General features: G+C 46.9%; 1 protein-coding gene across 1 annotated transcript; it reads right to left on the reverse strand.

Moving 5' to 3' along the window:
* Nucleotides 1-2,839: 2,839 nt before the first annotated feature.
* Nucleotides 2,840-20,005, reverse strand: SLC35E1 (solute carrier family 35 member E1). Its single transcript, XM_060784824.2, has 6 exons — nt 19,323-20,005; nt 13,851-13,921; nt 13,581-13,718; nt 9,895-10,020; nt 6,849-7,094; nt 2,840-5,461 (listed from the first exon to the last, which is right to left on the reverse strand). The coding sequence occupies exons 1-6, from the start codon at nt 19,753-19,755 to the stop codon at nt 5,180-5,182; spliced, it is 1,296 nt and encodes a 431-aa protein (XP_060640807.2). The 5' UTR covers nt 19,756-20,005; the 3' UTR covers nt 2,840-5,179.
* Nucleotides 20,006-22,001: the final 1,996 nt, after the last annotated feature.

Here is a 22,001-nt window from a genome sequence, read left to right on the forward strand (position 1 = left end):
GTGGTTGGACCAAGGCAGAATAGAATAGAGCATGGGGAGCAGGACTTCCCTGGATCTAGGCACTAGGCTCCTATTTATGCAGGCCAAAATCCCATTGGCTTTTTTAGCTGCCGCATGACACTGCTGGCTCATGTTCCCCTTCCTCCCCAGCTCTCACAGTCAGGACTAGATGGCCTATCAGGTCTCTTCCAACCCTTTGATTCTATGAGTCTTTGCAGTCCGATCTTTAGACCACACCTGGAATATTGTGTCCAGTTCTAGGCACCACAATTGAAGGGAGATATTGACAAGCTGGAATGTGTCCAGAGGAGGGCGACTAAAATGATCAAGGGTCTGGAGAACAAGCCCTATGAGGAGCGGCTTAGGGAACTGGGCATGTTTAGCCTGAAGAAGAGAAGGCTGAGAGGAAATATGATAGCCATGTATAAATATGTGAGAGGAAGCCACAGGGAGGAGGGAGCAAGCTTGTTTTCTGCTTCCTTGGAGACTAGGACGCGGAACAATGGCTTCAAACTACAAGAGAGGAGATTCCATCTGAACATTAGGAAGAACTTCCTGACTGTGAGAGCCGTTCAGCAGTGGAACTCTCTGCCCCGGAGTGTGGTGGAGGCTCCTTCTTTGGAAGCTTTTAAACAGAGGCTGGGTGGCCATCTGTCAGGGATACTTTGAATGCAATATTCCTGCTTCTTGGCAGGGGTTGGACTGGATGGCCCATGAGGTCTCTTCCAACTCTATGATTCTATGAAGCCTGTAATGACAGGACCAAGGAATGGTTTTGGCCTTTGTAAGCCGTATCGAGTCCTTCGGGAGATTTTGAGAGGTATAAATAAAGTTAATAATAAAAATAAGGAATGGACATCTTCGGCTCATCCTCTGTTCGGATATCAGCCAGTGTGCTAATGTCTTAAATCAAGAAATAGTTTCCTAAGATCTACAGAGATACTCACAGGAACACCTCAGCAAGCGAGAGTCCAAAAGTGGCAGGCCAAAACCCGGAACCTCGATCAGTGTCTGAGACTGGATGAGGGACTCCCCCCGGTCACACAGAAGACTGGGTGACTTGGAAGATGCTGAACAGACTGCACTCTTGACACCACGTGCAGAGCCAATCTTAAGAAATGGGGTTGCAAAGTGGAGTCTTCAACATGCGAATGTGGAGAAGAGCAAACCACCGACCACTTTCTACAATGCAGCCTGAGCCCTGCCACATGCACAATAGAGGACCTCCTTACAGCAACACCAGAGGCACTCCAGTTGGCCAGCTTATGGTCAAAAGACATTTAGTGCAATGCCAAGTTTTTAACTTTGTGATTTTTATGCATTACTAGCTGTCCCCTCCCACGCGTTGCTGTGGCCGTCTGTTGATCTGGAAAATAAAATAATGAGAAAGTGTTGGTTTCTAATATTTATAATTTCTTTATGCCTGTGGGTAAACAGTATTTCTTGCTGTTTCTTTGTCAGTGTTGATGTGGAGAGTGTCTGGTTGCCCACTCTGGAACATTCAACGTATCATTGTCCTTTAAGGGTCCCTTTCAAATCTATGATACTATATATCTCTCTCTGTGTGAATCATATCTATCTATTTCTATGACTGGATGGCTCTTTGTCAGGAGGACTTTGTGTTTTCTTGCCCTGATGAAGGAAGTTGGATTGGATGGCCTTAAGTATTTTCTGATGGTCATGGAGGTTCTGTGTGGGAAGTTTGCCCCGATTCTGTCGTTCGTGGGGTTCAGAATGCTCTTTGATTGTAGGTGAACTATAAATCCCAGCAACTACAACTCCCAAATGACAAGGTCTATTTTCCCCAAACTCCACCAGTGTTTACATTTGTGCATATTGAGGATTTCTGCCAAGTTTGGTCCAGATCCATCATTGTTTGTGTCCACAGTGCTCTCTGGATGTAGGTGAACTACAACTCCCAAACTCAAGGTCAATGCCCACCAAACCCTTCCAGTGTGTTCTGTTGGTCATGGAAGTCCTGTATGCCATCTTTGGTTCAATTCCATCATTGGTGGCGTTCAGAATGCTATTTGATTGTAGGTGAACTATAAATCCCAGTAAGTACAAATCCCAAATGTCAAGGTCTATTTCCTCCAAACTCCATCTGTGTTCATATTTGGGCATATGGAGTATTCGTGCCAAGTTTGGTCCAGATCCATCATTGTTTGCGTCCACAGTGCTCTCTGGATGTGGGTGAACTACAATTCCCAAACTCAAGGTCAATGTCCACCAAACCCTTCCAGTATTTTCTACTGGTCATGGGAGCCCTGTGTGCTAAGTTTGGCCCAATTCCATCATTGGTGGAGTTCAGAATGCTCTTTGATTGTAGGTAAACTATAAATCCCAGCAACGACAATTCCCAAATTGTCATTTATCTTTTCGTCATTTAGCTTTTGTGGGCTTTTTAAGTCCCCTTTGCTGTGTTTTTCAGTGTTTTTATGAGTGGAGGACATACATTGGGTTGTTAGGTGTCTTGTGTCCAAATATGGTGTCAATTCCCCCAGTGGTTTCTGAGTTCTGATGGTAGCACGAACTAACATTACATTTTTATTTATATAGATTATATAGGTCAGTATTGTGATTTTTTTACATCATTATTATTCTTATTTCACAGACAAAAAAACAACAAAAACTTGTATAGCCACAAGCATTATGAAATTATATATATCAGAAACCAGCTCTTTCTTTTCCATTTAACCAGACTGAGCCACAGCAACACGTGGCAGGGTACAGCTAGTAGTAGTAGTAGTAGTAATAATAATAATAATAATAATAACAGTCCCAGCTCCTCTTGTTTCTCTCTCCGCCCGGAACAAACATAGTGTGCAGACTCCATCCCCACTTTGCAGAATTCATCTTTATTTACATCTTCCCATATTTCAAAACGTATAATTACAACATGTGTGGGCTTTTCGCCTCCCGGTTAGAAGCTTACAAGCTTTCCACACACACACACACACGCAAAGAATCCTAATTCCTGTACACTGAAACTCAAAACTTTTCTAAGTCCTACATTTGCATCCCATTAAGTCCCTTTTTGAAAAAGCAAGCCGACTTCCAGTTGCTTCTGTAGCCTGTGATCCCAGACTCTTGGGAAGCTCCAGCTCTTTGAAGGAGAGCAAGAACCAAGTCCTTGTAAGATATAAGGAGGTGATTTTAAAATATGTTGCTCTGTCGAAGTTGAGAAAAAGCAAATCGTCATCGTCACTGGCGCTTTTATTGGATTCCTACTCTTTTGCCCTGGAGAGTCACAGAAGTCGTCATGAGAACATGCCCAAAAAGGCAACACGCTTGCCGAACACACACACGTACATACAAACACGTCGAGTTTTCTCTTCGGGAACAAAACAGGCCCAAAAGCTCAAAGGGGATCCCAATGGCTCCAAAAGCCACAAACCTGACATAAAGACAGCAGTGCTTTAAAGAGAGAGAGAGAGCGAGAGAGAGAGAGAAAGAGAGGGAAAGGCCAGGGAGCGTTTGGTAGGAAAGCAGAGCACAAAAGGTTATCCATGGGAAGGGAGGTTTGTCAAAAGTTTCTGGCAAAGGACCCCCTTCTCTGTGACTCCAAGGGGTTCGTAAATAAAATTCATGATTACAAGCAGGAGGAAAACCCAGGCACCTGTCCGTCTGTCTTTCCGACCAAAACAATCCTCGGCGCAGTGCATGATTCTGTACAAAACCCAAACAAGAGGGCCTTCGTTCCAGGGCTGAGTCCGCCCTTCCCGAGGGGAAGGCCGGCCCCTCTCTGCGCCCCATAGGCAGCCATAGCAGGGGTTAGGAGGAAGCGCACACGCTTTCACGCACGCGCACACACACACACACACGTTCACTAAGGCTAACACAATAGAACAAACTGCGTCTTTGTCCTCCTTGTCATCATAAGGAAAAAGAAGAGGAGGAGAGGAGGAGGAAGAGAACAAGAAGAGGAGGAGGAGGGGAAGAAAAGGAAGAAGAGGAACAGTAGAAGCAGACGACGAAGAAGAGGAGGGGAACAAGAAGGGGAGGAAGAGTAGGAGAGGAAGAAGAGGAGGAGAAAAAGGCGAAGAAGAGGAGGGGAAGAAAAGGAAGAGGAGGAGGAAGGGAGGAAGAAGGGGAGGAGGAAAAAAAGAGGAGAAGAGAAAGAGAAGAGGAAGAAGAGGAAGAGGGGAAGAAAAGGAAGGAGAGGAGGAAGGAGAGTAGGAGGGGAAGAAAAGGAAGACAAAGAAGAGGAAGAAGAGAAGAAGAAGCAAAGAAGGCAGGGAAGACAAAGAAGAGGAGGAGAGGAAGAAAGGGAGGAGGAGGGGAAGAAAAGGAAGAGGAGGGGGAGAAGAAGGAAGAGAACAAGAAGGGGAGGAGAGGAAGAAAAGGAAGATGAAGAAGAGGAGAGGAAGAAGAGAAGAAGGCAGGGAAGACAAAGAGGAGGAGGACAGGAAGGAAAAGGGGAAGAACAAGGAGATGAAGAGAAGGAGGAGGAGAGGAGGAAGAGAACAATAGGAACAAGGAGAAGAAAAAGGAGAGAAGGAGGAAGAGGAGGGGGTGAGGGAGAGATGCTTGCGTGCTGCCTTACAGCTCAGTAGGCAGCAAGAGTGACTGAAGCGGAGGGAGAAGAGGAAGCAGTGGAAAAAGGAGGAAAGCCTTGGGCCAGATGATATGGGCCAATTTCGGCCCTCCCTCCCTCCCGGTGTTCTGGATTTCAAGTCCCACAATTCCCAACAGCCTATGCCTGCCTTAAAAAAGAGAGGGGAGATCAAAAAAGGCATGAGAAAGAGTGAAGGAATTTGGGAGACAGATCAGCATTGCCAGCCATCTGCATGTAGAGGCAGAGAAAGATCTCCAACTGACCCAACAGAAAGGGGAAGAGGGAGAAAAACTGCGCAGGGAGATTGTTTTCAGAAACACATGTTGTTTAGGAACACACACACACAGAGATGCTGAATGGAAGGGTGAAACAGAGAGAGAAACCTACAGAGAGGAACCATCTGGAGGGCCAACGTTGGCCCTTGCCTGGGTTCAAAGGATGGTGTTTGGGGCTCTCCTGCATGCCTGGGGCCCTGGCCCCACATGCAAACCACCGACCTTGCAGGGCCTCCCTCCCCTGGCGCAGACCACGTTCCTTGCCCACACCAGCCTTCTTCCCACTGGACCCCCAATCAACCACAGAGAACCACTCCCCGGGAATCTCAGAAGTCCACCTCTCTGGCTAGATATCATAGCGGCTGGAGCTGTACAAGTTCGGGTAGTTCTGCCGTCCATACTGGAAGTGATCGGCCAAGACGCCCCCCCGTCCTCCGTACTGGAAGTCCCCGTGGTGGTGGTGGTGAAGGCCACTGCCTCCGCCAAAGGAGCCCATTCCATTCTGGGCCTTTTCCAAGGCGATGCGGCGCTGCTGCTGCTGGTGGTGCTCCAGGCTCACCAAGTCACCCGTCGTGATCGGGAGGAGGTGTTGCTGCTTCTTGGCTTCCTGGTTGGCGTCGTACTTCGTCTGTAGGGAGAAATGGGCACAAAAAAGCAAGGACCATGCTGCTGGTGTGACTCAGAAAACGTAGTGAATCCCATAAAGTTTAAAACGAGTTTGGACAGGGCTTCTCACACTTTTTCAGCTGTGGAGCCCCTTTTTGAAGCAGAAGTTTCTCATAGAGCCCCAAGACACTCTCTGCCTCACAATGTCACGGAAGCTCCTTCCTTGGAAACTTTTCAACAGATTCTGGATGGCCAGCTGTCAAGGATACTTTGATCATGCTTTTCCTGCATGGCAAGGGGTTAGACTAGAACTGCTCGTTGAACCAAGGAGATGCTTTAGCTCTTCTACTCGAGAGGGAACGTTCTGGAGCAATCGTGTCTATTGTCCTAGCCATCTCCCTATTTCAGAGAGTGACCAGAGCATCAATAGGATCACCTATCGAAGCAGTGGGAAAATCCCAAGAACCGTAAGAAATCTGTCCGGATCCATAAATCTCCTGGGGCGGACCATCTTAATGGGTCCTCCACCCCTGCAGAGGTGGGGGGGGGGGTCACTGAGCCTATACTTGATCAAGTAGTGGTTGGTCCATGGCAAAAGAGAGATGGTTAACTCCTCTACCCCACCACCTTCCTCCCATCCCTGGCAGAAAACCAGATCTAATGTGTGCCCAGCACAATGAGTAGGGCCAGATATTATTTGGGACAGCCCCATGTTTGCCATGGAAGACATGCAGTCCTGAGCCACTCCTGACAGGGTGGACTCTGTGTGGAAGTCCCCCAGCACTATAAGCCACTGGGACTCCAACGCCAGGCACGAGACCACCCTGGCTCCTTCAGGCAGGGAGGTTGTAGTGCAGCGAAGTGGTCGGTACACTAACAGAATTCCTATGCTGTCCCGGTCACCTACCTTCAGGTGTACACATTCAAACATGGTTGACTGTGGGATAGGGCATCTGGTCAAGGAAATGGAATCCCTATAGACCACTGCGACCATCCAGCCTCATTAAAATTAATATAATAATAAAAATAAAAATAGAGTTGGAAGAGACCCTTAAAGGTCATCCAGTCCAGCCCCCTTATGCCTTCATGCAGGAAAAGCACAAAGCACCCCCAACAGATGACCATCCAACCTTCGTAGTTGTAGTAGCAATACTAATAATAGGAACAACTTCAGGGCCACCCAGTCCAACGCCCTTTATCCTGCCATGCAGGAAAAGCACACCCTGAGCGATGAGAGGGAAACAGGGTTTTGGAAGCAAGAAAAGCAAGTGGGGAAGGCTTGAAGGGTGAGAAGGAGGGAGGGAACCGTGGGGCCCCTCAATATGCTTCATGGAGCCCCAAGGGCCCCACCGAATAAATTTGGAGAACTGCTGCTGGAATGTATCCACACAACCCTCTCTTTCTCCTACCTTGTTGTAGAGGAAGACCCCTAAGATGGCGGTCATCATGCCCAGCACGTTGGTGCTGGTGACCGGGTTGCGGAGCATGATGAGGGAGACGGTGATGACAGTGATGCGCTTGGTGGCATTGGCGACTGAGTAGCTCAGCGGGCTGATCAGGTTCAGGATGCTGAAGGCGATGACATTCTGGGCAAAGTTGCAGAAGCCGGAAATGGCCAGGAGGAGGATAGTCCAGGGCCAGTGCGCCATCGAACTCTGCGGGAGGGAGAGTACATTCTGATTTTAATTTTCAAAATGTGTATGTCACTGTAGATGAGGTTCCTAGAACTACAGGGTGAGGCAGCATAACTTCCTTTTTTTTAAATGCGTGCCATTCAGTTGGTTGAAGACATAGCGGAGCGCTAGTGGTCTCGTTCGAGAGGCAGGAGTATAAAGTTTTGTCCTGACACAGTTCAGTTGCCATCATGCGTTGGAACAGTGAGGAATGTGCTTTTGCCGTTGAGACCTACTTTTCGAGCGGATTTGGAGTCGCTGGCCTGCTCTCCAGATTTGGCCCCTTGTGATTTTTTTCTATGGGGTTTTTTGAAATCCCGTGTTCATGTGAACCGTCCAAGGACCCTACAAGATTTGACAACCAACATCCAGGAAGAAATTGCCAACATAACGCCTGCTATGCAGGCAAGAGTCATGACAAACGCCAGGAATCAGTTTACTCAGTGTATGGAGAATGGGGGATGTCATCCACCTAATTTGATCTTCAAAACTACATAAAACAAAACTTTAGGTATGCGCTTACATTAAAACAAATTTTTTTCTGATTCATACAATGGGTTTTATTAAGTTTTGAAAAAAGGAAGTTATGCTGCCTCACTCTGTATATACCATAGCTTAGTATATGTGTTTAACTGAATGCAAATACAAACTGAAGTGGATTTGGGGGCCATGTCAGCAATACTTTTAATTTCGATAAGATGACATCTTTCAAAGAGGAGGCCCAGATGCATCTCCTAAAGCAGCTCCCCCTTGTGCTTTGGATGAGCACTAAGATTAACATATAATAATAATAATAATAATAATAATAATAATAATAATAATAATTTTACTTCTAATCACCTCTCCTCATGGCTTGAGTCGGGTTACAATATAATTAAAAACATATAAACATTTCTATAGAAGATACGTACTAAAATGTATTTCTACAAAAACATTTTATTTATTTATTTATTTATTTATTCCGCCTCCCACAAGGATGACAAAACATCAAAAATCATCCGGCGTCCCCTGGGCAACGTCCTTGCAGACAGCCAATTCTCTCACACCAGAAGTGACTTGCAGTTTCTCAGGTTGCTCCTGACATGACAAAAAAAATTCCACCCTTCTCACCCTGAAGGGGACTCAGGGCGGATCACAGAACATACATATGTGGCAAACATTCAATACATGGACAAGACAGACAACTGTACATAGAATCATAGAGTTGGAGGAGATCTTGTGGGTCATCTAGTCCAACCCTATTCTGCCAAGAAGCAGGAAAATCACTTTTAAAGCACTCCCGATAGATGGCCATCCAGCCTCTGATTCAAAGCCCCCACCACACTCTGGGGCAGAGAGAGAGAAAGATCCACTGCTCAACAACTCTCCATACAGTCAGGAAGTTCTTCCTAATGTTCAGGTGGAACCTCCTTTCCTGTAGTTTGAAGCCATTGTTCCACGTCCTAGTCTCCAGGGCCGCAGAAAATAAGCTTGCTCCATCCTCCCTATGATACAGATAGAAATCTATATATAGGGTTTCCCATCTTCAGCATCTTGGAGGCTTGTGCTTGGATCTGGCCATGGGGTGTGTGTGTGTGTGTGTGTGCTCCATGGCTCCATCTTCCCTGCCAAAGAGCTTTGTTTGTAAACTTCCTCCTTGCTCAAATCACCGGCATTTTTCTGGCATTTCCTTATGAGTGCCTTAAATAACTCCCTGCTTTTAAAGCGGTACCTATTTATCTATTCACGTTGGCTTTCAAACTGCTAGGGAGGCAGAAGCTGGGCTAAAGGCTTGGAGCTCACCTTGACCCAGGTTTCGAACTGCCAACCTTTTGACTGGCAAGATTGACTACAGCTGGTGGTTAACCTGCTGTGCTAAAGCCCGGCCTTGCTGTGTTTATTTAGTTACATCCAGGATAGACTATTGCAACGCACTCTACGTGGGGTTGCCTTTGAAGACAAGCTTCAAATAGTCCAACAAGAGGCAGCCAGGTTACTAACTGGGGCGGCATACAGGGAGCACACAACTCCCATGTTACATCAGCTCCACTGGCTTCCTGTTTGCTACCAAGCACAATTCAAAGTGCTGGCTTTGGCCTATAAAGCCCTAAACGGCCCCAGCCCAATTTACCTGTCTGAACGCATCTCCCTTTACGAACCACTGCAGAAACTAAGATCTTCTGGGGAGGCCCTGCTCTCGGTCCAGCCACCATCACAGGTACAATTGGCAGGGATGAGAAACAGGGCCTTCTCAGTGATTGCCCCCTGGTTATGGAACTCCCTTCTTGGCAATATTAGATCAGCCCCCTCCCTCCTGTCTTTCAGAAGGATGATGAAGACCTGGCTGTGGGACCAAGCCTTTGGGGCAGTGCAATGAGGCAAAATGGTGTCCTGAGATGGTTTTTAAGCAACTTTTAATGCGAATATAAGTTATTTTAATGTTTATAAATATTTATGTCCTGCCATTGAATGTTTGATGTACATATTTTATGCTCCCTATGGGGTGAGAAGGGCGGAATATAAATGTTTTAAATAAACAAACAAACAAATAAATAAATAATACCATAAATAAATAAATACATATTAAAATATACATAGGAGAGATTAAACACAAAGATACGAGTTTAAAAGTTATGCTTAAAGCTGGCTAAGTAGTTTTTAACACAAATCTAATTGTGTACTCTTTTGGGGGAGGTGAGATTTAGATTCAATACAGTCCTCTTTTCCAAACCCCAGCAGCAAACCAATGTGATTGGGAAACCGAAAGACAGCGCAAGGGGAATGTCTCCCTTCCCAAACCTACCAAGTCATTCTCGACAAGAAAGGAAGACAGATCCACCAGGACCCACGTCGGGATCATGAAGAAGACGGCATGGCAGCCCAGGATGTTCAGCAAGCGAAGGTGATGGATGCGGGAATCCCTCAAGACCTGAAAGAACAGACCTTTCAGAAGGAGACCCATCGCTTTATTTATTTTTATTTATTTCATATACTTGTACCCCGCCCTTCTCACCCCCGAGGAGGACTCAGGGCGGCCTCACAGCAAACACCATTTGGTGCCATCATAATGATAAGAACAATCAACAAATTCATTAAAACAAAACATTAAATAAATAGTTGTTAAAACACGCCAATTAAAATCCGGGTTCGGGTCAATTCATTGCTACTTCGAAATTGCTTATGTCTTCTTCATATAAGCTTTGGCATTCGCGCAGTTCTTCCTAAACTCAAGGCCAGGCAAACAAACCCCTCACATGCCTTTCTATAGTGCAAAATGAGACCTGTGAGTCCGCAAGAGTTGCTCTCTGCTGGACTTGAGCAGGTTTTCACTTCCTTTAAAGGATCTTTTAAGGACGATAGGAAGGCGCTCCAGAGGGCCTCTTTCTCCCCTCTTTGGAAAAACTTTATAGTAATTCCTGCTGCCTTAAGAAAGCTCAGAATATTCTTAAGGACCCAGCTCACTTTGAATAGTCCTCTTCTGCATTAATGATACGAACAAATAGGCTGAGAGAGATGTTGGACTCTATATTGAGCTCTAAGGTTTCACACTGATGTGGCATTATGGGGTTGCGCAAGAGCAATTCAAATCTGATAAGGAGAGGTGCTTTGTTTTGTAATTGTAAATATAATGTGCATTGGGGATGGCAATGAATTTCATTGTACAGTAGAATCTCATTAATCTGACATGGGTGGTTTACCAACGCCTCCTCCTGAGAAAAATGTATAGTATCACAAAGGACTACCATCTCACCCGCCGCATAGGAAACCTGCTACAAAACAGGAGCCTTTTTGTTCAGTTCCAGGGCCAGAGAAGCAGATGGCGGAAACAGAAGAACGGCCTGCCTCAGGGGAATGTGCCTGCTCCATCCATGTTCAACATTTACACAAATGACCAGCCACTGCCAGAAGGGACAGAGAGCTTCATCTATGCTGATGATCGTGCCATTACCGCTCAAGCAGGGAGCTTTGTGATGGTTGAACAGAAGCTCTCCAAAGCTTTAGGTGCTCTTACCGCCTACTACAGGGAAAACCAGCTGATCAGTAGGCGGTAAGAGCACCTAGAGCTTTGGAGAGCTTCTGGACCGTTCTCTGACCTACAAGAAGCATTGCCTGAATATCAAGCAAAAAGTGGGTGCTAGAAACAATATCATATGAAAGCTGACTGGCACAACCTGGGGATCACAACCAGACACAGTGAAGACATCTGCCCTTGCGCTATGCTACTCTGCTGCTGAGTATGCATACCCAGTGAGGAACACATCTCACCACACTCAAAACAGTGGATGTGGCTCTTAATGAGACATGCTGCATTATCACGGGGTGTCTGTGCCCCACACCACTGGAGAAATTACACTGTCTAGCCCAAGGGTCCTGAAACTTTTAAAACAGAGGGCCACGTCACAGTTCCTCAAACTGTTGGAGGGCCGGATTATAATTTGAAAAAAAAATCATGATTGAATTGCTATGCACACTGCACATATCTTATTTGTAGTGCAAAAACACTTAAAAACAATACAATAATTAAAATGAAGAAGAATTTTAACAAATATAAACTTATTAGTATTTCAGTGGAAAGTGTGGGCCTGCTTTTGGCTGATGAGATAGAATTGTTGTTGTTGTTGTTGTTGTTGTGTGCTTTCAAGTCATTTCAAACTTAGGTTGACCCTGAGCGAAGGCTGGGTAAATGACCTTGGAGGGCCGTATCTGTCCCTTAGTTTGAGGACCCCTGCTCTACTGTATCATGTACGATGACAATCAAGTTATTCTATTATATCCTCTCTTTACCTATCTACCTACTTATTCATTTCTTTCTCTGTCTTCCTCTATCATCTCCTTATTGATCCACCCATCTACCCACCTCTATATCCCCCTCTCCCTCTTTACTTATTTATCCATCATCTATCCACTTATCTGTCTCTCCATCCCTCCCACCATTCATATCCTTTTAATCCTCCAATCTGCTTCTCTCTACATTCATTCACCTCTCTCGTCTATTTATCAATCAATCCATCCCCCTTCTAGGTCCGTCCCTCTGTCCGTCCCTCTGTCTATCCACCAATAAATTTCTCTCTTTTTCCATCTCTCTATCTTTTCACCTGCGACTTTTTCTACTTACCTCCTTCCCTATCCATCCATCTACCAATACATCTCTCTCCTCTTGTCTATCTCTCTCTTCACCTGTGTTTTTCTCTACCATCTACATATTTATCCATCAACCCATCTATCTGATCATTTATCATTCCATTCACCAATACATCGGCACGAGGGGCTGTGCAATAGCAATTAGAATGCGGAAGGATGGATGTTTTTGTTTTAGTAATTGTACACACAGACATATAATGTGCACTGGGGATGGCATTTAATTTTGTTGTACAATGACAATAAAGTTATTCTATTCTATGCCACGTGGACCCATCTTGAGAAACCCATGGATGCATATGTGAATTACTGTTGGGTTTTTGTTAAGGTAAAGGATACTCAGAGACTATTTGGCTATAGCCACCTTTGCACTGAATTCAGTTCGCCCTCAGGGGAAGGTGCATAATGGGCTCTTGACCTTTTGCCACGTCGAAAAACGCCTTCTCAAAAATCCACAATGACACAAAAGTGCTTTAGGTCACACTGAATCACCAAACCGGAGGAAGCCAGAATTAAGTTTCCTCATTTAATATTTGTATATTTTAAATTGTATTGTAATGTTTTAATATTAGCCACTATAAGTCTCCTTATGGAGAGAAAAAGCGGAACAATAATAATAATAATAATTAATCAGCCTTGCAACAAATCTGATAGTTCAGAGCAAAGGGAATTTGGCTTTTAATCTGCAAAGCTTTTCAATGCTAATCAAGCTGGCCAATTGCAACATTCACACTTGCCTCAAAGAGACACGAGTTCTTTCTCCCACCTTGGAAATTCCACAGACATATAAACCCCATTTTCCTAGTTTCCAACAGACCTCACAAACCTTTGAGGATGCCTGCCAAAGATGTGGTTGAAACGTCAGGAAAGAATGCTACTGGAACATGGTCATACAGGCTGAAAAACTCATAGCAACCCAGTGATTTTGGGCATGAAAGCCTTCAACAACACATTGTAAAAATTATTTAAATGTAGATATTAATCAAAATGGAGTTCTATAAAATATATATATTAACGTGCATTTCTACAAAATACACATTAAAGCAGATTGTCCCCCTCCATGTTTCAAAGACTGAAATATGGCTCTTACACCCTATTTTTTCAGCCTTCTCTTCTCTAAGCTAAACATCCCCAGCTCCTTATTTGACGACTTATTGGACTTCCTTTCACCACTGCCACCCTCTTGGTTTCATCTTCTGCACAACAGTCACCACCATCTTCCTCCTGCTGAGATTACACAGGACCCCCCTTTGCTTCTCGCAGGGAGAGCGGTCACCTTGGTACAGCAAAGACAACCCAGCACTGAATCCTCAGAACATAAAGCGGGAGGAGGAAGAGGAGTCTGCTAACCTTCTTGGAGAAGATGTTTTGCAGCGAGAAGCAGAGGGTAGCGGCCAGGGCGCTGACCAGGCCCCAGGTGTCGAAGGAGAGCTCTGTGATGGTGGCCAGCAGCACTCCGCCGATGATGGGGACGAGGGAGAGGTAGACCTGGGAGAGGCGGGAAGAGAGTGGGGAGGGCGATGGAGGGAGGGGGGGACCTGAACCGGACCCATCCCCAGCACCCTCATCTTCCCTGCAACATCATAGAGCAGGGGACCATGTTTCCCCCTTTCCCCTTACCTTGGTCGTCTGCTTTTCCTTCATGATGATTCTGGACAGCAGGACCACCCAGATGGGCATGGTTGCCTTCACTGGAAAGAGAAGGAGTAAGCCTGACATCAAGACCAGGAAAGATCCTGGAGCAGATCATTAAGGAGGCAGTCTGCAATCGCTCAGAAAGGAATGCCGGGATCACTAAAAGTCAGCATAGATTCCTCAAAAACAAGTAATGAAAATAATCTATATAAATAAAAATGTAAATGTCCATTTGTAAGTGACCTCATAACTCCCAAAATACTTCAGTGATTCTTTGAAATTTGGCCACAACGCAGAAATCGAACACGCGAAGGTTTAAAGGTGGCCAAAATCCAACTACTATACCGATGTTACACCTGTGACAGGTAAAAACACGTTTCGCTTCAAAACCAGAATGGAACCCTAAGGGACCCCGCAGGCCACTGGCCAAGGGTCCATCCCTCCAGGAAGGAGTGGAGCCACTGTAAAACAGTGCCCCTGAACCCCATCCTGGAGAGCCGGCCCAAAAGGAGACCATGGTCGATGGTACCAAAAGCCGCTGAGAGGTTCAGGATCTCTTTGTAGATCATCCACCAAGGCTGAACATGATCATCTACCAAGGCTGAACAGGGTACAGCCTGTGCTGGATGGGGTTACACTCCCCTTGAAGGTGCGGGTGCTCTGATTGGGAGTCTTCATGGACTCATTGCTGAGCCTGGAACCTCAGGTTGCGGAGGTGGCCAGGGGGGCTGTTGCACAATTAAACTTTGTATGCCAGCTGCACCCATACCTTGAGAAGTCAGACTTGGCCACGGCGGTCCACACCCTCGTTACATCTACTGCAACACGTTCTACGTGAGATTGCCTTTGAAGACTGTTCAGAAGCTCCAAATAGTTCAATGAGAGGCAGCCAGGTTAATAACTGGGGCGGCATGCAGGGAGCACACAACTCGCATGTTGCACCAGCTCCACTGGCTACCAGTTTGCTACCGAGCACAATTCAAAGTATCGGTTTTGGCCTATAAAGCCCTAAATGGCTCCAGCCCAATTTACCTCTCCAAACGCATTTCCCTCTATAAACCACTGTGGAGATTAAGATCTTCCGGGGAGGCCCTGCTCTCGGTCCCACCACCGTCAAAGGCGTATTTGGTGGGGACGAGAGAGAGGGTCTTCTCAGTTATTGACCCTCAGCTATGGAACTCCCTCCCTGGTGAGATTACATCTGCCCCCTCCCTCCTGTCCTTCAGAAATATGGTAAAAGGTGGGACCAAGCCTTTGTGACAGTGCAATAAGGCAATAGGAAACTTTACCCTGCTGACCAGAGTCAATATAGATTATTTGAGACAGTTTTAAACAGTTGATTTTAACATGAAGATTACTGATTTTAGTGTGTATATATGATTATAGTTTGTTTATGTTCTGGCATTGAACGTTTGCTGTGCATGTATGCATTGTGCTCAGCCCTGAGTCAGGTGAGAAGGGCAGGATATAAATTGCTTGAATTAAAATAAATAAATAAATAAACCAATGCTGTCTCAGTACCTAAATCTGCCCTGAAACCAGATTGAAACGGATCCAGATAATCGTTCACGCCAGGTTCATCACTTTTTTTGATGAAGTTACAATCTTGGTAGAAGTAGGGCATGCTGAGGATGGAGCCGATCTAGATTTCAGGTAGGCCTTCCTGCCATGATCTCTATCTCATGCCATTTAACTATCCGCCTTTCTGACATGTTTTTAATATAAGGTATTTCTGACATGTTTTTAATATAAGGTATTTTAATGATTTGTTTTAAATGTGTCTATGACTGTGGTTAGCACTCAAATGAGTGCTTGTTGTGAAGCCACCCTGAGCCACTCCCCCCCCCCCCCCATCCTCGGGGGTAAGGACAGGGTACAAATGTACAAAATAAACAAATAAATCGCCAAAAGGGAGGACAGGACATATGAGCCATAAAAGTGAATGGCCCCGAGGTGGGGGGAGTGTGCTCTGGAATGTGGAAAGGGGCAACCTCCAGGTGCCAGGATTCTTGCGTTATTTATGATATTGTAGCTAGGCCTATATATACGGGCAGGAGTGCAAGGCTCTTGAATTCCGAACCATAAAGTCGCTTGGTATCTGCAACCCTTGTGCATCTTGGCGTGTTCTTTCAGAGAAGACTGATCCATAGCAACTCAAGTTGGGTAATAGTATGATAGCTGGGTCCGGAAGCTCCAAGCGTTACGGAGATGCCGCATTGCTCCTTTGGCAGTGCTGTTTGCGCAAGAGGGATTTAGCTAATGTAAGCCAGGCCGGAGACAGATAATATAGAACAGGGGTCCTCAAACTTTTTGAACAGAGGGCCAGGTCACAGTCCTTCAAACTGCTGGATGGCCGGATTATAATTTGAAAAAAATGAACAAATTCCTATGAACACTTGCACATATCTTATTAGTAGTGCAAAAAAAAAAACCCCTTAAAAACAATATAATAATTAAAACGAAGAACAATTTTAACAAATATAAACTTATTAGTATTGCAATGGGAAGCGTGGGCCTGCTTTTGGCTGATGAGATAAGATTGTTGTTGTGTGCTTTCAAGTCATTTCAGACTTAGGTTGACCCTGAGTGAGGGCTGGGTAAATGATCTTGGAGGGTCGTATCTGGCCCTCGGGCCTTAGTTTGAGGACCCCTGATATAGAAGGAATGTAAGAGTTCTTTAATGGTGAAACCCAAACCCTAACCCTAACACTGAACCATACCGTAAGCCTAAGCCTAACCCAAACCCTTACCCTAACCCAAACCCTTTATTTATTTATTTATTTTGCACATTTCTACCCTGCCCTTCTCAACCCCCCGAGGGGGAACTCAGGGAGGCTTACAAAAGGCACAATTCGATGCCAGCAACAACCCTTACCCTGAACCGTACCCTAACCATAACCCCTAACCGTAACCCAAACCTTAAACCTAAAGCGTACCCTAACCATAACTTCTAAACCTTACCCTAACCATAACCCAAACCCTAAACCTTGCCAGAACCCTTACCCTAAGCACCCCCTCCTTTCTATCCTTCCTTTGCTCTCCCTGCTCTTACTCCACCCCCTCTCTTCCTTTATTCACAGCCTCCATAATGCTCGGAGCTTCCAGACCCAGCTATCATACCATCACCTCAAGTTGGAACTGAGAAACCTTACACTTCCTTCGACAAGGTCCCCCATGACCTTCTGTTAAGGAAACTAGTCCAATGTGGTCTCTTCAAACTTTATTATTATAATTGTTATTGAGGCGGGACAGAGTGGGTGACCCTTGGGGTCTCCTTCAGCTCCCTGGATCCTGATACGATGATAGTATGATAACTGGGGCAGTTGTGAATAAGGGAAGGGGAGAGTGGCACACTGAAGGCAGGAATATTTTTATTTATTTATTATTTGAACTTATATGCCGCCACTCCCCTGGGGCTCGGAGCGGCTTACAAGAATGGCTAAAATCTAAGAAAATTTAAAAGCAATTTAAAAACAGCAATATCAAACATTAAAAGCCTGTTGAAACAGGTATGTCTTACATGCCCTGCGGAAAGCTGGTAAGTCCCGCAAGGCACGGACTTCAGGTGGCAGAGTATTCCAGAGTGATGGTGCCACTGCTGTGAAGGCTCTGCGTCTGGTTGCTGTTAGACGCAAGGTCTTGACACTGGGAATTTCCAATAGATCTTGGTCCTCAGAACGGAGGGATCTCTGGGGTTGGTAGGGGGTGAGGCGGTCCCTCAGGTATATCGGCCCCAGACCATGCAAGGCCTTGAAAGTGAGTACCATCTTTGAAAGTGATCCGGCGCTCAATTGGTAACCAATGCAGCTGTAGTAAGATTGGTGTTATGTGGCATCTCATCGGAATTCCCGCAAGAAGCCGAGCAGCTGCATTTTGTACCAACTTGAGCTTCCGGATCACCGACAGAGGAAGGCCAATGTAGAGGGCGTTACAGTAGTCTAGTCTTGAGATGACCGTAGCCTGGATCACCATAGCTAGGTCGTCCCTGGACAGGTAGGGGGCCAGCCGCCTAGCCTGCCGCAGATGAAAGAAGGCGGTTCTGCTAACGGCGGAGACCTGGGCCTCCATCGTCAGCAGAGGGTCCAAAAGGACTCCCAGACTCTTTACTAATGATGACGGGCGTAGCGCCTCGCCATCCAGGGTAGGCAGCTGGATATCCCCACTGCCCGGTCGACCCAGCCATAGGATCTCCGTCTTTGCTGGATTCACCCTCAACCTGCTGGCACGCAGCCATCCAGTAACGGCCTCGAGGCACTGATGGAAACAATCGGGTACAGAGTCCGGTTGGCCTTCCATCTTCAGCACCAGCTGAGTGTCATATACTTCAATTTGGTGGAAGGATAGACAGGAGGGGAGGGTTAGGATAAAGTAGGGCAAGCTTTACTGTTTGGGGTAGAGTAAGGGTTAGGATTAGAATTAGGCTTAGGGGTTAGGGCAGTGGTTCTCAACGTTCCTAATGCCGTGACCCCTTAATACAGTTCCTCCTGTTGTGGTGACCCCCAGCCATTAAATTATTTTTGTTGCTACTTCATAATTGTAATTTTGCTACTCTTCTGAATCGTTATGTAAATATCTCATATTCTCATTCACTGGACCAAATTTGGCACAAATACCCAATATGCCCAAATTTGAATACTGGTGGGGTTGGGATGGGAGGATTGGTTGGAGGATGGGGTTTGGTGGGCGTTGACCTTGAGTTTGGGAGTTGTAGTTCAGCTACATCCAGCACTGTGGGCTCAAACAATGATGGTTCTGTAACCAAACTTGGCACAAATACTCAATATGCCCAAATATGTACACTGGTGAAGTTTGGGGGAAATAGACCTTGACATTTGGAAGTTGTAGTTGCTGGGATTTATAGTTCACATACATTCAAAGAGCATTCTGAACTACACCAACAATGGACGTGAACCAAACTTGGCACACAGAACTCCCATGACCAACAGAAAATACTGGAAGGGTTTGGTGGACATTGACCTTGGGTTTTAGAGTTGTAGTTCGCCTACATCCAGAGAGCACTGTGGACTCAAACAATGATGGATCTGGATCAAACTTGGCACGAATATTCAATATGCCCAAATGTGAACACTGGTGAAGTTCGGGGGAAATAGACCTTGGGGAGTTGTAGTTGAGGGATTTATAGTTCACCTACTACCAAAAAGCATTCTGAAGCCCACCAACGGTAGAATTAGGCAAAACTTCCTACACAGAACTCCCATGACCAACAGAAAATACTGTCTGTGATGGTCTTTGGCGACCCCTCAGACACCGCCTTGCGATCCCTTCAGGGGTCCCGACCCCCAGGTTGAGAACCACTGGGTTAGGGTAAGGTTTAGGGTTTTACCATGAAAGAACTCTTACATTCCTTCTATAGTATCTGTGTTCCGTTCTGCGTAAGGCTTCCATACTATTACCCCTGATGCGAATGTAGAGGCCAAGGGGAAGGGCCGGTCTTACCGGTGTGGGCGTAGGAGACGGGCACCCTCCAGAGGGAGACGTGTGCGGAGACGGAGGCGAGGTACTTCCCGAAGGCGAGCGGGAGGATGAGGCGCGGGTAGGCGCGGGGTGGGAGCTGGGCGGGGCCGGCGGCGGGCACCCTCCAGGCGCGGAGCAGCGGCGGGAGCAGCGCCACCAGGCCCAGCACGTGGCACAGCGAGACCGTCACCGGGCGCGGGAACCCGCCCAGCAGCACCTTATTCACCACATTGCCACCCGCGCTCAGGGCGTACCAGGCCAGGCACAGCACCGGCACCCGCAGCACCCCCGGCGGGGGAGGAGGAGGAGGAGAAGCAGCCGAGGGAGCCGGAGGCGAAGCAGAAAGAGAAGGGGGCGGCTCTGAGGCCAGGGAAGGGCCCGGCGCCGGCGGGGGAGGAGGAGGCGGCAGCGCCATCCTCGGCGGCGGCGGCGCGAAACGAGCTGACAGGCCGCCGCCGCCCCTCTCGCGCTCGCTCACTCACTCCGCTGGCGCTCGGGCCGCGTCACTTCCGGAGGGCTGCCGGAAGTGCAGGCCCAGCCTACGGAAACCCAGGGGGACGCCGCCTCCCACTCACTCCGTCGCCTGCAGCCTGGACGCATCACTTCCGGGAAGCCCATGGGGACGCTTGTCTCTCCCTCGCTGAACTACCCCGAGACGTCACTTCCGGTAAGCGAAAGCCTCGCCTACGGACGCTGGCCCTCCTTTATGCTGTAGTCCGGATACGTCACTTCCGGAAAGTGGAAGCCCGATGATCTTGCTCCCTCCCCAGTGCCTGCGCGCGCAGACCCGGAAGCGGGAGAGACCCTCCTTGCATTTCTGCTTCCTGTCTAAAACTATAAAGATCACTCCCAAATCCGGGGCGGATGAGCTCCCTCTATCAGCTCCAGCTCCTCATGCGGGGACATGAGAGAAGCCTCCCGCAAGGATGATAAAAACATAGAATCAAACAAACATTACATTTTTATTTATATTATTATTATTATTATTATTATTATTATGGAGCCCCCGGTGGCGCAGTGGGTTAAACCCCTGTGCTGGCAGGACTGAAGACCGACAGGTCGCAGGTTCAAATCCAGGGAGAGGCAGATGAGCTCCCTCTATCAGCTCCAGCTCCTCATACGGGGACATGAGAGAAGCCTCCCACAAGGATGATAAAAACATAGAATCAAACAAACATTACATTTTTATTTATATTATTATTATTATTATTATTATTATTATTATTATTATGGAGCCCCCGGTGGCGCAGTGGGTTAAACCCCTGTGCTGGCAGGACTGAAGACCGACAGGTCGCAGGTTCAAATCCAGGGAGAGGCAGATGAGCTCCCTCTATCAGCTCCAGCTCCTCATACGGGGACATGAGAGAAGCCTCCCACAAGGATGATAAAAACATAGAATCAAAGAGTTGGAAGAGACCTCATGGGCTCTCCAGTCCAACCCCATTCTGTCAAGAAGCAGAAATATTGCATTCAAAGCACCCCCGACAGATGGTCATCCAGCTTCTGTTTAAAAGCTTCCAAAGGAGGAGCCTCCACCACACTCTGGGGCAGAGAGTTCCACTGCTGAACAGTTCTTCCTCATTGTATTGTCGAAGGCTTTCATGGCTGGAATCACTAGGTTCTTGTAGGTTTTTTCGGGCTATAGGGCCATGTTCTAGAGGCATTTCTCCTGACGTTTCGCCTGCATCTATGGCAAGCACCCTCAGAGGTAGTGAGGTCTGTTGGAAATAGGAAAATGGGTTTATATATCTGTGGAATGACCAGGGTGAGACAAAGGACTCTTGTCTGCTGGAGCTAGGTGTGAATGTTTCAACAGACCACCTTGATTAGCATTTGATTGCCTGGCAGTGCCTGGAGCAATCTTTTGTTGAGAGGTGATTAGATGTCCTTGTTTGTTTCCTCTCTGTTGTTGTGCTGTTCTAATTTTAGAGGTGGGGCAAAGAGCTCTCTGCTGAAGCTAGGTGTGAATGTCGTTCAGACGTGACTCTTCTTGGGCTGGGTATGGGGCAGGAGAGGGTCCGAAGAGGAAGACGCGTGTAGCAGCCTAACAGAAACCTCTTCCTCTTGTGTGCTGCTCTACATTCACACCTAGCTTCAGCAGAGAGCTCTTTGCCCCACCCCAGTCTTTCCACAGATATATAAACCCTTTTTCCTAGTTCCAACAGACCTCAGTACCTCTGAGGATGCTTGCCATAGATGCAGGCGAAACATCAGGAGAAATGCCTCTAGAACATGGTCCTATAGCCCGAAAAAACCTACAAGAACCTAGTTCTTCCTCATGTTCAGATGGAATCTCCTTTCTTGTAGTTTGAAGCCATTGTTCCACGTCCTAGTCTCCAGGGAAGCAGAAAACAAGCTTGCTCCCTCCTCCCTGTGACTTCCGCTCACATACTTATACATGGTTATCATATCTCCTCTCAGCCTACTCTTCTTCAGGCTAAACATGCCCATCAAATCATCCGGGCATCTGGTGTGAGAGAATTGGCCGTCTACAAGGACGTTGCCCAGGGGACGCCCAGATGATTTGATGTTTTATCATCCTTGTGGGAGGCTTCTCTCATGTCCCCGCATGAGGAACTGGAGCTGAAGGAGGGAGCTCATCCACCTCTCCCCAGATTCGAACCGGTCTTCGGTCCTGCTGGCACAGGGGTTTAACCCATT

The sequence above is a fragment of the Anolis sagrei genome, chromosome X (assembly GCF_037176765.1).
Source record: "Anolis sagrei isolate rAnoSag1 chromosome X, rAnoSag1.mat, whole genome shotgun sequence".
Taxonomy (NCBI): domain Eukaryota; kingdom Metazoa; phylum Chordata; class Lepidosauria; order Squamata; family Dactyloidae; genus Anolis; species Anolis sagrei.